Source organism: Cherax quadricarinatus, chromosome 33 (assembly GCF_038502225.1).
Source record: "Cherax quadricarinatus isolate ZL_2023a chromosome 33, ASM3850222v1, whole genome shotgun sequence".
NCBI lineage: Eukaryota > Metazoa > Arthropoda > Malacostraca > Decapoda > Parastacidae > Cherax > Cherax quadricarinatus.
Window position 1 is genome coordinate 5860937 of NC_091324.1, and position 17380 is coordinate 5878316.

Sequence of the window (17380 nt, forward strand, 5' to 3'; positions counted from 1 at the left end):
TGTGTCAACATCTGAGGTCCAAGATATCAGCTATATTGCCAGAATAAATGTAGGCTTCGAGAGGAAACTGGAGCACTGCCTCTGCGAAGTGCCATATCAACCAGGGTGTGATGGCTATGTGGGCAAGCATGCCACCAACAGCAAAAGCCTGGATTCAACAGGCAATTAACCCTCTGACTGTTTCGGTCATATATATATACGTCTCAAGCACCATTGTTTCTGACGTATTTATACGTGTAAATTCTAGCGGCTTCAAATCAAGCAGGAGAAAGCTGGTAGGCCCACATGTGAGAGAATGGGTCTGTGTGGTCAGTGTGCACCACATAAAAAAAATCCTGCAGCATGCAGTGCATAATGAGAAAAAAAAAAGACCGTTTTTTTGGACTAAAACGCTGATTTTGAGGTGTATTTTCATATAGTATTTATTGTTGTATTCTCGTTTTCATGGTCTCAGGTGATAAAATGGAAAACATATTACAGAAATAGAGATGATTTTGATTACTTTCATGATGAAAACGACCTTGAAATTGAGCTCAAAGTAGCGGAAATGTTTTATTTTTTCCCAATGTTCAGGAGTAAGCAAATCACACCACACGTCCAATACACTTCAACTGGGGAGTCTAATATTCTTTCACTAGTGCACTGATATTATTTATACCATTTTTACAATAATGCAGTAGTCTGCATAACAGTAAATTTTGTATTTTTTTTGTATGAATTAAAAATAAAAATTAAAAGCAATAGTAATACAAGAGGGGTCTAGAAATGTGACTAATGAACAGAGGATATGCTATTTTAGTGCCAAGAATGTCTATATTGTTTATTCTGGACCCTATTTTGAAATTGGCATCTTTTTTAATTTGGGTGAAATTGGCCAAATTACCAATTTCTGACCACTTTATTGGGGTAGTTCAAATTGGTAAATGGGTGGTTTCTTATACTCAACTGATAGAAAAAACAGAGTTCTAAAGAAATAGCTATGAGTTTGGTCAACTGGAACAAATGAATTGGCCAAAAACAGGGCTCAAAGTTGGCAAAATTGCTGATGCATATATGTTGCCGAAACCACTAACTTCGTGGGAGCGTAATTCCGTGAGTTTTCGACCAAACTTCGAACTTTTGGTGTCATTACAACTGGGAGGAAAAGATTCTCTATCATTTCATATTTTTTTTTTTTTTTTTCAAAAAATTTATCGACATAGAATGACAGTTTCAGAAAGGGGCCTATGACAGTCAAAGGGTTAACAGAAACCTAGTCCTAGGCCAGGATACAAGAAGAGAAACAAGACAGTAATATCTTCCCAAAAATCCATTTAAAAACAACAAACATTCCCTGCAGTATAGAAAATGATCATATATTTTTGATAAATTGAGCATAATTCTAGAAACAAAAACGTAAAGATTTGAATAACGCAATTACAATACATTATGCATACCTGCAGTGGACAATTATAGGACCTGCATCTTCTGGGTTAGCTGCAGCAGACTTGCGTACAAATGATAAAACTGGCAGAGGATGGTCTGGAGTACCATGGTCAGGCCAGTTGGTGTAGTGATACTGGTATATAATACGCTCACCCCCACCTGATTTCTTGCATTTCACCTAAAAGAACAGATTTCATTAATCAAGTATACCTGAAATGTACAAGTTTAGCTTTTAAGCATAAAAATTGCACACAATACTGAAATTATATTTAACCCTTTGACTGTTTTGGTCGTATATACGTCTCATGCACAACTGTTTCTGACGTATTTATACACGTAAATTCTAGTGGCTTCAAATCAAGCGGGAGAAAGCTGGTAGGCCCACCTGTGAGAGAATGGGTCTGTGTGGTCAGTGTGCACCACAAAAAAAATCCTGCAGCATGCAGTGCATAATGAGAAAAAAAAACTGACCGTTTTTTTTGGATTAAAACGCCAACTTTGAGGTGTATTTTCGTATAGTATTTATCGTTGTATTCCCGTTTTCATGATCTCAGGTGATAAAATGGAAAACATCTTACAGAAATAGAGATGATTTTGATTACTTTCATGATGAAAACGACCTTGAAATTGAGCTCAAAGTAGCAGAAATGTTCGATTTTTACCAATGTTCAGGAGTAAGCAAAACGACCTTGAAATTGAGCTCAAAGTAGCAGAAATGTTCGATTTTTACCAATGTTCAGGAGTAAGCAAGTCACACCACACATCCAATACCCTTCAACTGAGTCGTCTAATATTCTTTCACTAGTGCACTGATATTATTTATACCATTTTTACAATAATGCAATAGTCTGCATAACATTAAATTTTGTATTTTTTTGTATGAAAAAAAAATCAAAACAGAAAGCAATAGTAATACAAGAGGGGCCTAGAGACGTGACTAATGAATAGAGGATATGTTATTTTAGTACCAAGAATGTCTACATTGTTTATTCTGGACCCTATTTTGAAATTGGCATCTTTTTAATTTGCGTGAAATTAGCCAAATTGCCAATGTCTGACCACTTTATTATTATTTTTTTTTATTATCACACTGGCCGATTCCCACCAAGGCAGGGTGGCCCGAAAAAGAAAAACTTTCACCATCATTCACTCCATCACTGTCTTGCCAGAAGGGTGCTTTACACTACAGTTTTTAAACTGCAACATTAACACCCCTCCTTCAGAGTGCAGGCACTGTACTTCCCATCTCCAGGACTCAAGTCCGGCCTGCCGGTTTCCCTGAACCCCTTCATAAATGTTACTTTGCTCACACTCCAACAGCACGTCAAGTATTAAAAACCATTCGTCTCCATTCACTCCTATCAAACACGCTCACGCACGCCTGCTGGAAGTCCAAGCCCCTCGCACACAAAACCTCCTTTACCCCCTCCCTCCAACCTTTCCTAGGCCGACCCCTACCCCGCCTTCCTTCCACTACAGAAGTCATTCATTTCGCTCCATTCTCTCTACATGTCCGAACCACCTCAACAACCCTTCCTCAGCCCTCTGGACAACAGTTTTGGTAATCCCGCACCTCCTCCTAACTTCCAAACTACAAATTCTCTGCATTATATTCACACCACACATTGCCCTCAGACATGACATCTCCACTGCCTCCAGCCTTCTCCTCGCTACAACATTCATCACCCATGCTTCACACCCATATACGAGTGTTGGTAAAACTATACTCTCATACATTCCCCTCTTTGCCTCCAAGGACAAAGTTCTTTGTCTCCACAGACTCCTAAGTGCACCACTCACCCTTTTCCCCTCATCAATTCTATGATTCACCTCATCCTTCATAGACCCATCCGCTGACACGTCCACTCCCAAATATCTGAATACATTCACCTCCTCCATACTCTCTCCCTCCAATCTGATATCCAATCTTTCATCACCTAATATTTTTATCCTCATAACCACTTTATTGGGTAGTTCAAATCTGTAAATTGGCGGTTTCTTGTACTCAACAGATAGAAAAAATGGAGTTCTAAAGAAATAGCTATGAGTTTGGTCAACTGGAACAAAGGAATTGGCCAAAAACAGGGCTCAAATTCGGCAAAATCGCCGATGCATATGTGTCACCAAGACCGCTAACTTCGTGGGAGCGTAATTCTGTGAGTTTTTGACCAAATTTCGTACTTTTGGTGTCATTACCATCGGGAAAAGATTCTTTATCATTTCATAAGAAAAAATAATTTTTTTTCCAAAAATTTATCGACATAGAATGACAGTTTCAGAAAGGGGCCTGCGACAGTCAAAGGGATAAAGCTCTTATTTTTCCCTACTGTATATGCAAGTATAACTATGATTATTATTAATTAGCATAAGTCTTCTAAAGAGCATACAAAATAATAAGTGATGAGTATATCAATGTTCAACACATTTGTAAATTCAAATACACTAATATTTCACTTTTAAACTTGCCAGGTACAGGCCATATTATTAGTAAAGAGTACCACAAAAAATGGACACAAAATAGCTCATTACTAAACCTGCCTTATTATTTTTTTTTCAACATGATAGCCATCTCCCACTGAGGCAGAGTGACACCCCCCCCCCCCAAAAAAAAAAAAAAAATTCACCATCATTCAGAGGCAGAGGAGTGCAGATATGACAGTTCAGGTGTCACTCCAAACAGTAAATATCCCAAACCCCTCCTTTATAGTGTAGGCATAGTACCTCCCACCTCCAGGACTCAAGTCTAGCTAACTGGTTTCCCTGAATCTCTTCAGAAAATATTACCCTGCTCACACTCCAACAGCTCTTCAAATCCAAAAAAAAAACATTTGTCTCCATTCAGTCCTATCTAACATGCATGCTGTATTATTACTAGTGAATATTAGATAAAAGTTACTCATCAATATCTTACTAAAAGAATTAAGGAATTAAGGAGTAGTAAATTGTTTTCATACTGTATTAGGAAGTAAGATACATCTGTGTGGAGACAGAGGCTTGTGTTAATGACGTAGCGTCACTCGCATAAATCCGTTTTAACCATGGTGTCTTCAAATATGCTAGTAGCAATAAATTTTGGCCTAGATACAAAAAAATGGGTCTATACAGTCGGTGCGCACAGTATAAAAAAAAAGTCCTGCCCCATGCAGTGTACAATAGGAAAAACAAACTTCTGACCTTGTGTTTAGTTTAAAATACCAACCGAGTTGTTTTCTAGAGTAGTTTTTTATGGTTTTACTGGCTATTTCTTGGAATCAACTGATCAAATAGACCACAATGTGTTGGAAATGTAAGATTTTTGGTGATTTTCCCTAGCTTCCCCACACTTCCCTCCTTCCCAGGTTGTTTTATTGACTTTTTTACTAGGTCTGCTTCAGTTACTGGGACAGTCTAAACCCTGACCAATAATTCTTGGCCATACAATAATTAACCCCTTAACTGTCCAAATGTAGATCTATGTTCTTACTGCTAGCGCTCCAAACATAGCTCTACGTTTTGTTTTTCCTGCCTCCAAATTTGGCACGATTGGCCTGAGATGACTGGTCAGCACAGAATGGGTCTTGACCCTTGGTGTGCGCAGTATTAAAAAAAATCTGGGACTACTTAGTACCTTGTGGGAGCACCAATTCAATTGAGCGCCAGCTAGAGCAAACAGCGTAGCAAACACCAAGGATTCACTGATGTCATGTCGTATTAACACTTCCCTTTTAAGAGGAAAGTGATGTTGACCCTGTGTTTAGTGGCTATGTGGTGGATGTGGCCACAAGTGATCACGGAAATCTCAAAAACCTTGATAATAACCCATGTGCAACATTTGTGAAACACCCTTTCAAAATTTGGTACCACTGGTAGTGTCATCCTGCCAGAATGTCTTATAACCTATGCCCTAAGTAAAAAGAAACAATTCTGGAATGTACAGTATGTGTTCTGCAGGCTGGCTGGCTGTCTGTATCTCTGTCTGTCTGTATCTGTGTCTGTCTCTTTCTCTGTATCTCTGTCTCTATCTCACAGGAACACATACGTAAATTCAATTATACAGTGTAAATTACCTAGGATAACCCAAAAAATCCAGACAAAAAGCTATACTGTGCTTGTAGATATAATGCATAATATGCATGACTGGCAACTGTCAAGTAATACGCATTTTCCCTTGTTCAGGAAGCAGACGTGATCGTGTGTAACATCAGTTGGTTCATGAACAACTCTCTGAAACAAGAGAGAGAAAGACAGAGACACAGAGGCAGACAGAAAAACACACACACAGACAGAGCTCTAGACAGATAGAGCTAGACAGACAGATGGACAGAGAGCTAGACAGACAGACATGTTTATTTGTAACAGTGAAAACAAATAAAGCAAAGGCAGTGTACACTCATCAAATGTCACCATTAGCTGCACTGTCAGCAGTGGAGTGACACACGTCTTACATCATGTTTCAAGGGAGCTTATTATTATTATTCTTATATACTCCCGCATATCCAAAACATTGCTGGGACCTATAAATACTGTATATGTTTCTAGATAATAGTATGTGACTAAGGTAGGTAAAAATGTTCACCTGTCAATGTGTTTGTGACTATTTGAGTATTTTTTCATTACTTAATATTAGTATCAGAACAAAGATTAACTATGAAATCACAAGAACTACTACAAATTGTAATTATCCGAACATAAAAATTATACAAATTAAAAAAAATTATTATTAAAAAAAATAATTATACAAATTAAAAAAATGTTGCCATCAGGCGAGTGACAAGCGCCAACTTTGTGCCCTTATATCTCTAAGTATTGATTTTTTTTGTAAAAAACCATTCTCTTCATTTTTAATTTTTTTTTTTTTTTCAAAATATTTGGAGCGCTGGGAGAGTGAACGTAGATCTACGTTTGGACAGTTAAGGGGTTAAATATCCAAGAAACAGGATAAAACTTCTTTTTTTTTATGTGTGATGGAATAAAAAAGGGAGGGCAAGTATTATATGAGAGGGGCTGGGGGACGATTAATGAATGGATTGGTTTAGTGGCTGGAATGCCTAGTGTTTATTTTAGACTGTTTTAAACTGGAATTTGTTAAATTTTTTGTAAAACTGGCCAAATTACTGACTTATTTGCACTCTATAGGGTAGTTTTGATAGTTGAATGGGCAGTTTCTTGCACTCACTCAATAGAACAGAAGGCATACTAGCAAAATAGCCAGAAATTGGGTTGAATTAAACAATGAAATTGGATTAATATGGGATTCAAAATGGGCAAAATTGCCAATGTATACAATGCACCCAGACTACCAAATTTGTCCCTGCAAAATTCCCTAAGTTTTTCCATCAAATATCATGCTTCTGGTGTAATTCTCTTCAGAAAAATATTCTCTACCACTTTAGTAGATAAATACTTTTTTGTAAATTGCAACACTGTCAGCTTTTAATTTATGGGGTTGTGACAATGAAAGAATTAAGGACACTGCCCATGTGAAGAACTAATTCAATTGAAGTAGGATGCAATCTCAGTTTGATGTTACTTGAAATGAGAGAATCAGGAATCCTTCTTGACATAGTCATGCAGAAGGAATCACAAAAATCATGTGCAAAAAAATGTATATCTGTAAAATACTATGGAAATAAATGTGCTAAGCTCTGGCTTTCCTCTAATATTCATATTTCAAATAAGATTTAATTTTTTTTTTAACATGTCAGCCTTTTCCCACCAGTCATCAGTAAATAATTTTATTTCAGCGTTAAGTAACACTGACTCACAGAGTGAGCTAGCAGCCAACCTCGATACTGAAGTCAAAAATTTTCTACAAAAAACCCAAAACCTCTGTAACAGTCATTGTCCAATAAAAACAAGGCAGATCACAGCCAAAAGACTAAACAGCTCCTGGCTTACAAACAGTATCCTCAAATCCATTGGCAAAAAACATCTTTATGAAAAACAGTACAGAATGGGTCAAATAACAAAGGAACAGACAAAACTTTACTCATCAACACTTACTAATCTAATAAGAAAGTCTAAAAAACTGTACAGCCTCTCCTTACTTACCAACAACTCAGATTTACGACAGGCTCTCTGACAAGTCAGTATTGCATGCTGTACAAGAACTTGAATCATGGAAACAGGCAGTGCAGCATCTCAGCATCAAGCATCTCAAACTCCTTCCTACAGCTACTCAGTACACTAGCTTTCACAGTCTCCAAGACTACATATTTGTACTTTATTGTGTACCCCATAGTATAAGATAGGGTTAGAAGTGCAGCAGCACTTGGAAGAGGAAAAACAAGAGGAAAATGGAAGAAGTACCAAAGTTCACAGTAAATTGGCTAGCTGGTGTGTTCATCTGTGTGTTTACATTCTGTCTCTCATGGAAGCTTAATAAATGATTAAGCTCAGTGAACAAGGTATGTCAATGGTAACAATAATCACTCTGGAGTGCTTTAAATGTCGGCTACCAAACCAATATAAAATATGTATGACATATAAAGCACTCCAGAGCGATTACTTCTTAGTATTATTATTACCATCGACATACCTTGTTCACCAAGTTTAAACTTTTCTTAAGATACCATGAGAGACAGAAAATGCACACATTGTTTTATGTTTGTTGTGAAAATCATTTTGATCTGTCCATTAACAGTGAACATGCATAAAATAGGTCAATATCTTACTTCTGAGACAATCGAGGTACAGTAATAGCATGCATAACATAAGACCCGGAAAAAAAAATGGGAAAAATCTTGCTATTTTTGAGTTTTCTCTTATGATAAGTGATCTAGGAGTGTTTGCCCTGATAAACACCATTTTCTTTTGTTATAGACCAGAGGTACAGACGAAAGAACATATCTATCTTATGATCTTATCCTGGAGAGGCAGCCTTCGCTGCCTAGCCATTCACATAATGTAATCAATAATTGCCGAAGCAATGGAATCAATAATTGCTGAAGCAATTTGTAGCCATCTTGATAGTCACAGATTGATTAATGTATCTCAACATGGTTTTACAAAGGGGCGTTCCTGTCTTATGAATTTACTAACTTTTTTCACTAAGGTGTTTGAGGAGGTAGATCATGGTAATGAATATGATGTTGTGTATATGGACTTCAGTAAGGCTTTCGATAGAGTTCCACATCAGAGGCTATTGAGAAAACTTAAGGAGAAATTTTTTCCTGGGTAGTGGTTTTTTTTTTTTTTTTTTTTTTTTTTTCAACAAGTCGGCCGTCTCCCACCGAGGCAGGGTGACCCAAAAAAGAAAGAAAATCCCCAAAAAGAAAATACTTTCATCATCATTCAACACTTTCACCACACTCGCACATTATCACTGTTTTTGCAGAGGTGCTCAGAATACAACAGTCTAGAAGCATAAACATATAAAGATACACAACATATCCCTCCAAACTGCCAATATCCCAAACCCCTCCTTTAAAGTGCAGGCATTGTACTTCCCATTTCCAGGACTCAAGTCCGACTATATGAAAATAACCGGTTTCCCTGAATCCCTTCACTAAATATTACCCTGCTCACACTCCAACAGATCGTCAGGTCCCAAGTACCATTCGTCTCCATTCACTCCTATCTAACACGCTCACGCACGCTTGCTGGAAGTCCAAGCCCCTTACCCACAAAACCTCCTTTACCCCCTCTCTCCAACCCTTTCGAGGACGACCCCTACCCCGCCTTCCTTCCCCTATAGATTTATATGCTTTCCATGTCATTCTACTGTGATCCATTCTCTCTAAATGACCAAACCACCTCAACAACCCCTCTTCTGCCCTCTGACTAATACTTTTATTAACTCCACACCTTCTCCTAATTTCCACACTCCGAATTTTCTGCATAATATTTACACCACACATTGCCCTTAAACAGGACATCTCCGCTGCCTCCAACCGTCTCCTCGCTGCTGCATTTACCACCCAAGCTTCACACCCATATAAGAGTGTTGGTACTACTATACTTTCATACATTCCCTTCTTTGCCTCCATAGATAACGTTTTTTGACTCCACATATACCTCAACGCACCACTCACCTTTTTTCCCTCATCAATTCTATGATTAACCTCATCCTTCATAAATCCATCCGCCGACACGTCAACTCCCAAGTATCTGAAAACATTCACTTCTTCCATACTCCTCCTCCCCAATTTGATATCCAATTTTTCTTTATCTAAATCATTTGACACCCTCATCACCTTACTCTTTTCTATGTTCACTTTCAACTTTCTACCTTTACACACATTCCCAAACTCATCCACTAACCTTTGCAATTTTTCTTTAGAATCTCCCATAAGCACAGTATCATCAGCAAAAAGTAACTGTGTCAATTCCCATTTTGAATTTGATTCCCCATAATTTAATCCCACCCCTCTCCCAAACACCCTAGCATTTACTTCCTTTACAACCCCATCTATAAATATATTAAACAACCATGGTGACATTACACATCCCTGTCTAAGACCTACTTTTACCGGGAAGTAGTCTCCCTCTCTTCTACACACCCTAACCTGAGCCTCACTATCCTCATAAAAACTCTTTACAGCATTTAATAACTTACCACCTATTCCATATACTTGCAACATCTGCCACATTGCTCCTCTATCCACTCTATCATATGCCTTTTCTAAATCCATAAATGCAATAAAAACTTCCCTATCTTTATCTAAATACTGTTCACATATATGCTTCAATGTAAACACCTGATCTACACATCCCCTACCCACTCTAAAACCTCCTTGCTCATCCGCAATCCTACATTCTGTCTTACCTCTAATTCTTTCAATTATAACCCTACCGTACACTTTTCCTGGTATACTCAGTAAGCTTATTCCTCTATAATTTTTACAGTCTCTTTTGTCCCCTTTCCCTTTATATAAAGGGACTATACATGCTCTCTGCCAATCCCTAGGTACCTTCCCCTCTTTCATACATTTATTAAACAAAAGTACCAACCACTCCAACACTATATCCCCCCCTGCTTTTAACATTTCTGTCATGATCCCATCAGTTCCAGCTGCTTTACCCCCTTTCATTTTACGTAATGCCTCACGTACCTCCCCCACACTTACATTCTGCTCTTCTTCACTCCTAAAAGATGGTATACCTCCCTGACCAGTGCATGAAATTACTGCCTCCCTTTCTTCCTTAACATTTAAAAGTTCCTCAAAATATTCTCGCCATCTACCCAATACCTCCATCTCCCCATCTACTAACTCCCCTACTCTGTTTTTAACTGACAAATCCATATTTTCCCTAGGCTTTCTTAACTTGTTTAACTCACTCCAAAATTTTTTCTTATTTTCATTAAAATTTCTTGGTAGAGGCATGGCTAACAAATAGACAGCAGAGAGTTTGCATAAATGGGGAGAAATCAGAATGGGGGGCATGTCACAAGCGGGGTTCCTCAGGGGAGTTTCATTTTTTCTTTTCTTTCTTTCTAATATACATATTTAATTCACCATTTAGCATTGCTACAAAGTGGGCAGAACTAGCTATAGCAGAGAGAGGCAGAGAGAGAGAGGCAGAGAGAGAGGCAGAGAGAGGCAGAGAGAGAGAGGCAGAGAGAGAGAGAGAGAGAGAGAGAGAGAGAGAGAGAGAGAGAGAGAGAGAGAGAGAGAGAGAGAGAGAGAGAGAGAGAGAGAGAGAGAGAGAGAGAGGCAGAGAGAGAGAGAGAGAGAGAGAGAGAGAGAGAGAGGCAGAGAGAGAGAGAGAGAGAGAGAGAGAGAGGCAGAGAGAGAGAGAGAGAGGCAGAGAGAGAGAGAGAGAGGCAGAGAGAGAGAGAGAGAGAGAGAGGCAGAGAGAGAGAGGCAGAGAGAGAGAGGCAGAGAGAGAGAGGCAGAGAGAGAGAGAGGCAGAGAGAGAGAGAGAGGCAGAGAGAGAGAGGCAGAGAGAGAGGCAGAGAGAGAGAGAGAGGCAGAGAGAGAGGCAGAGAGAGAGAGAGAGAGAGAGAGGCAGAGAGAGAGGCAGAGAGAGAGAGAGGCAGAGAGAGAGGCAGAGAGAGAGAGAGAGGCAGAGAGAGAGGCAGAGAGAGAGAGAGAGGCAGAGAGAGAGAGAGAGAGAGAGAGACAGAGAGAGAGAGAGAGAGAGAGAGAGAGAGAGAGAGAGAGAGAAGTGAGCAGTGTCTCGGTAACTCATGACTGCCCATAATGTGTGGAGGGGTGTGCCTCTCAGCACTATGAAATATTGTATAAGTTGCGAGATAAAAAAACAAAAAGTGACCGCAACCATTGCAGAAAACATTGCGCACTATGTGCTTGAAGGATAACTACAGAAGATCATTTATCCTATGCAAAGACTGAAAAAAAGGGCGAGTTTCCTAGAATACAGTGGCATCCTGATTTTCATCCTTAATCAGTTCCAGAAGGTTGGTCGAAATCCAAAATGGACATTCCAGACATCCAAAAGTATTAACAAAAATGCATTTTATAGAGAATAACTATAATTTTATATACAGAAAACAATGAGAAATCAATATAAAGCACTAATTTTAATGGATAAATGAGCATTTAAATCACTATTACATACGTACCTTTATAGAAGACTCTTGTTGGCGTATGGAAGAAGGTGAGGAGGGGAGAGAGAGAGGAGAGGTTATTGTTTGGAAGGGGAATCCCCCTCCATAAGGACTTCAGGTATCAAAGCCCTATCTGAGGTTACTTTCCTTCTTTGTCTTATACTGGCACTAGAACCAGCTTGAGTCACTGTACCCCTGACGCACAAAAAATCCTCACCATGCCTTACCACACTGTGTATGTCACTTTGCTTCTTGAATCTGTTGAACCAGCCTTTGCTGGCCTTAAATTCACTAACAGCAACACTTGTTCCAGGCATTTTCTTTACAAGATCTGTATGCAACTGTCTTGCCTTTTTGCAAATTATCCCCTCCATAACACTATCTCCCACTAGCTGTTTTTCGTTGATCCACACCAACAGCAACAACTCCACATCTTTGATTGTTTGGCCCCATGGTGGCTTATTTTGCAGTCGCATTCAATAAACAAGCGCCAAAAACAATGGATGAAAGTGCGGAGGATTGTTCACTCGACAAGTGACAGAGGCAGATTGAGTCAGACGGCGGCATCCTGGGCGGGCAGACGCATCCGATACATACAATTTCCAAGTCGATGTATGAAACCCAGAGTAAAAATTTGCTGAAAAAAAGTGGTCAAAATCAGAATTGTATTATACTCGACCCGGATGAAAACCGGAGTTTTACTGTATCTCGGAAGTAAGTTATTGACCTATTTAATGTTGTATTACCATTAATAATGAACAGATTGAAAGGAATTTCACAGCAAACATAAAACTGAATGTTTTAATTTTGGGTTGTGACATTTTTGAAGTATCAGTAAGGGGGCGATTCCTCGATTAGCGACGAATTTGTTTACTGACGTGGTCTTAGGAACGGAACTTCATCAGTAAGTGAGGACAGTCTGTATTATGAAAACAGATTTTATGACAAAAGGGGACATTAAAAAAACCTGAGAAAACCCTCTCTGAAATTCTAGGATCTAGAAAACTGCCTCGAAACAGAGTGATTAACTTTACAAAACCAGAGGAACCTCTCATCCAGCTGACAGATACTGCCAACAAACTAAACGTATTTTTCTTGACTATAGGAACAACACTTGCAAGCAAAATCCCAAACTTAACCACACAGCCAAAAGACTACCTCACTGGTAACTACTCAAATACTCTATTCCTAGCCCCAACAAACCCCCACTGACATCTTACTCATCATCAAAACACTAAAGAACAAGGCAGGAGACCCAAATAACCTACCACCACTCATAAAAAAGCTTCTCATGTGTTGTCACCCATTATTGTAACTCTCTTTAAGAAGTCCATTGAACCTTCAACCTTCCATCTGTACTCAAGACTGCAAGGGTTACCCCGATCCTCAAAGGAGGCGATCCAACTGATTTAAATAACTATAGACCTATATCAAACCTACCCCTTCTTTCTAAAATCTTTGAAAAAATAATTCACAAACAAATCTACTCCTACTTGATATCCTACAACATACTGAACCCCCTGCCAGTTTGGATTTAGGCCAAAAAAAAGTACTATGAAGCAATTATACATGTGCTTGAACTTCTGTGTAAGGCACTCGAAAAAATTAAATTCTACTGGGTCTCTTCATAGATCTATGGAAAGCATTTGATATAATTAACCACGACCCCTTGCACCTAAAACCTGAACATTATGGGGTCAGAGGACACTTTCGATTACCTAAAAATCTTATCTTAGCAATAGACACCAGTATGTACAGGTACCATCCGACTTACGAGCGAGCCTGGTTCCGACCAACTGGTCTTAAGTCAAAATGGACGAAATCGAACCTTAGAAAATTGCCGATATGGATACTTCAAAAATTAAATCTTAATCTTGTAAAGTATGTTTCAGTGTCCTTTCTCTATTACATAAGAACAAAAGAAAGGAGGAACACTGCAGCAGGCCTGTTGGCCCAAACTGGGCATGCTTCTCAAATCCATCCATCCATAAACATTTGCCCAACCTATTTTTTATACTATCCAAGCCATAGAATATTTGCAGATGGTACATGAGAAAGGTATAGGTATAGGTAGTAGGTTGGTAGACAGCAACCACCCAGGGAGGTACTACCGTCCTGCCAAGCGAGTGTAAAACGAAAGCCTGTGATTGTTATACATGATGGTAGGACTGCTGATGTCTTTTGTCTGTCTCATAAATATGCAAGATTACAGGTATGTCTTGCTACTTCTACTTACACTTAGGTCACACTACACATACATGTACACATTTATTTATACACACTCATCTGAGTTTTTTTTTATTTTATCTTAATAGTTCTTGGTCTTATTACTTTTCCTTTTATATTCATGGGGAAGTGGAATAAGAATCTTTCCTCTGTAAGCCATGCGTGTTGTAAAAGTCAACTAAAATGCCGGGAACAATGGGCTAGTAACCCCTTTTCCTGTAACGATTACTAAAAAGAATAAGAAGAAGAAAATTGTCAAAGTGGGAAGTCTGAATGTGCGTGGATGTTGTGCAGATGATAAGAAAGAGATGATTGTGGATGTTATGAATGAGAAGCTGGATGTCCTGGCTTTAAGTGAAACAAAGCTGAAGGGGGTGGGAGAGTTTCAGTGGAGAGGAATAAATGGGATTAGGTCAGGGGTTTCAAATAGAGTTAAAGCTAAAGAAGGAGTAGCAATAATGTTGAAGGATAAGCTATGGCAGGAAAAGAGGGACTATAAATGTATTAATTCAAGGATTATGTGGAGTAAAATAAAGATTGAATGTGAAAAGTGGGTTAAAATAAGTGTGTATGCACCTGGAGAAGAGAGAAGTGTAGAGGAGAGAGAGAGATTTTGGGAAATGTTGAGTGAATGCGTGGGGAGTTTTGAATCAAGTGTGAGAGTAATGGTGGTTGGGGATTTCAATGCTAAAGTGGGTAAAAATGTTATGGAGGGAGTAGTAGGTAAATTTAGGGTGCCAGGGGTAAATGTAAATGGGGAGCCTTTAATTGAGCTATGTATAGAAAGAGATTTGGTAATAAGTAATACATATTTTATGAAAAAGAGGATAAATAAATATACAAAGGTATGATGTAGCACGTAACGAAAGTAGTTTATTAGATTACGTATTGGTGGATAAAAGGTTGATGGGTAGGCTCCAGGATGTACATGTTTATAGAGGGGCAACTGATATATTGGATCATTATTTAGTTGTAGCTACAGTTAGAGTAAGAGGTAGATGGGAAAAGAGAAAGGTGGCAATAACAAGTAAGAGGGAGGTGAAAGTGTATAAACTAAGGGAGGAGGAAGTTCGGGTGAGATATAAGTGACTATTGGCAGAAAGGTGGGCTAGGGCAAAGATGAGTAGTGGGGGGGTTGAAGAGGGTTGGAATAGCTTTAAAAATGCAGTATTAGAATGTGGGGCAGAAGTTTGTGGTTATAGGAGGGTGGGGGCAGGAGGAAAGAGGAGTGATTGGTGGAATGATGAAGTAAAGGGTGTGATAAAAGAAAAAAGGTAGCTTATGAGAGGTTTTTACAAAGCAGAAGTGTTATAAGAAGAGAAGAGTATATGGAGAGTAAAAGAAAGGTAAAGAGTGGTGAGAGAGTGCAAAAGGAGAGCAGATGATAGAGTGGGAGAGGCACTGTCTAGAAATTTTAATGAAAATAAGAAAAAATTTTGGAGTGAGTTAAACAAGTTATGAAAGCCTAGGGAAAGTATGGATTTTTCAGTTAAAAACAGAGTAGGGGAGTTAGTAGATGGGGAGATGGAGGTATTAGGTAGATGGCAAGAATATTTTGAGGAACTTTTAAATGTTAAGGAAGAAAGAGGCAGTAATTTCAAGCACTGGTCAGGGAGGTATACCATCTTTTAGGAGTGAAGAAGAGCAGAATGTAAGTGTGGGGGAGGTACGTGAGGCATTACGTAAAATGAAAGGGGGTAAAGGAGCTGGAACTGATGGGATCATGACAGAAATGTTAAAAGCAGGGGGGGATATAGTGTTGGAGTGGTTGGTACTTTTGTTTAATAAATGTATGAAAGAGGGGAAGGTACCTAGGGATTGGCGGAGAGCATGTATAGTCCCTTTATATAAAGGGAAAGGGGACAAAAGAGACAAAAAAATTATAGAGGAATAAGTTTACTGAGTATACCAGGAAAAGTGTACGGTAGGGTTATAATTGAAAGAATTAGAATGAGCAAGGAGGTTTCAGAGTGGGTAGGGAATGTGTAGATCAAGTGTTTACATTGAAGCATATACGTGAACAGTATTTAGATAAAGGTAGGGAAGTTTTTATTGCATTTATGGATTTAGAAAAGGCATATGATAGAGTGGATAGAGGAGCAATGTGGCAGATGTTGCAAGTACAGTGGACCCTCGACCAGCGATGGCATCGATTAACGATAAATCTGACTGGCGATACATTTTATCGCAAAAATTTTGCCTCGATTAGCGCTAAAAAACTCGACCAACACTATTCGTTCCGTCTGAGACGCGTCCACTTCTGGCCAGTGTTTACAAGCCAGCCAGCCACTGCGGTCGCTTCCAAGCATACAATCGGAACATTTCATATTATCACAGCCTTTTTAGTGATTGCACCTGCAAAATAAGTCACCATGGGCCCCAAGAAAGCTTCTAGTGCCAACCCTACAGCAAAAAGGGTGAGAATTACTATGGATATGAAGAAAGAGATCATTGCTAAGTATGAAAGTGGAGTGCATGTCTCCGAGCTGGCCAGGCTGTACACAAAACCCCAATCAACCATCGCTACTATTGTGGCCAAGAAAACGGCAATCAAGGAAGCTGTTCTTGCCAAAGGTGCAACTATGTTTTCGAAACTGAGATCGCAAGTGATAGAAGATGTTGAGAGACTGTTATTGGTATGGATAAACGAAAAACAGATAGCACATATGATCTCAAGCGATCATATGTGAAAAGGCTAGGAAGTTGCATGACGATTTAATTAGAAAAATGCCAGCAACTAGTGGTGATGCGAGTGAATTTAAGGCCAGCAAAGGTTGGTTTGAGAGATTTAAGAATCGTAGTGGCATACATAGTGTGATAAGGCATGGTGAGGCTGCCAGTTTGGACCAAAAATCAGCTGAAAAATATGTGCAGGAATTCAAGGAGTACATCGACAGTGAAGGACTGAAATCTGAACAAGTGTTTAATGGTGACACTGACAATGTTGTGAAACACTTTAGGAATGTCATAAAGGAACGGGAGGTACAGGCCTCTATGGGCAGCTATGTTGTGCGACAGAGGTCCAGTGACTCTCAAGCTGGTCCTAATGGCATTAAAAGAAGAAGGGAAGTAACCCCGAAAAAGGACTTGCCACCTCAAGTCCTAATGGAAGGGGATTCCCCTTCTAAACACTAAGACCATCAACACACTCCCCTCTTCCCATCCCATCAATCATCACCAGATCTTCAATAAAGGTAAGTGTCATGTAACTGTGCATGTCTTCTTCAGTTTGTGTGT

The 17380-nt window shown here is 39.1% G+C and overlaps 1 protein-coding gene across 4 annotated transcripts in view; it reads right to left on the bottom strand.

The window, feature by feature from the left end:
* The window catches only part of Ptp99A (Protein tyrosine phosphatase 99A), a 727568-nt gene that overhangs the window by 90284 nt on the left and 619904 nt on the right, over positions 1 to 17380 (bottom strand). For all 4 annotated transcript variants that reach the window (XM_070090786.1, XM_070090785.1, XM_070090787.1 and 1 more), the window contains one exon: positions 1437 to 1603. In XM_070090786.1, coding sequence (XP_069946887.1) covers positions 1437 to 1603 — 167 coding nt within the window. The remainder of the gene's footprint in view (positions 1 to 1436; positions 1604 to 17380) is intronic.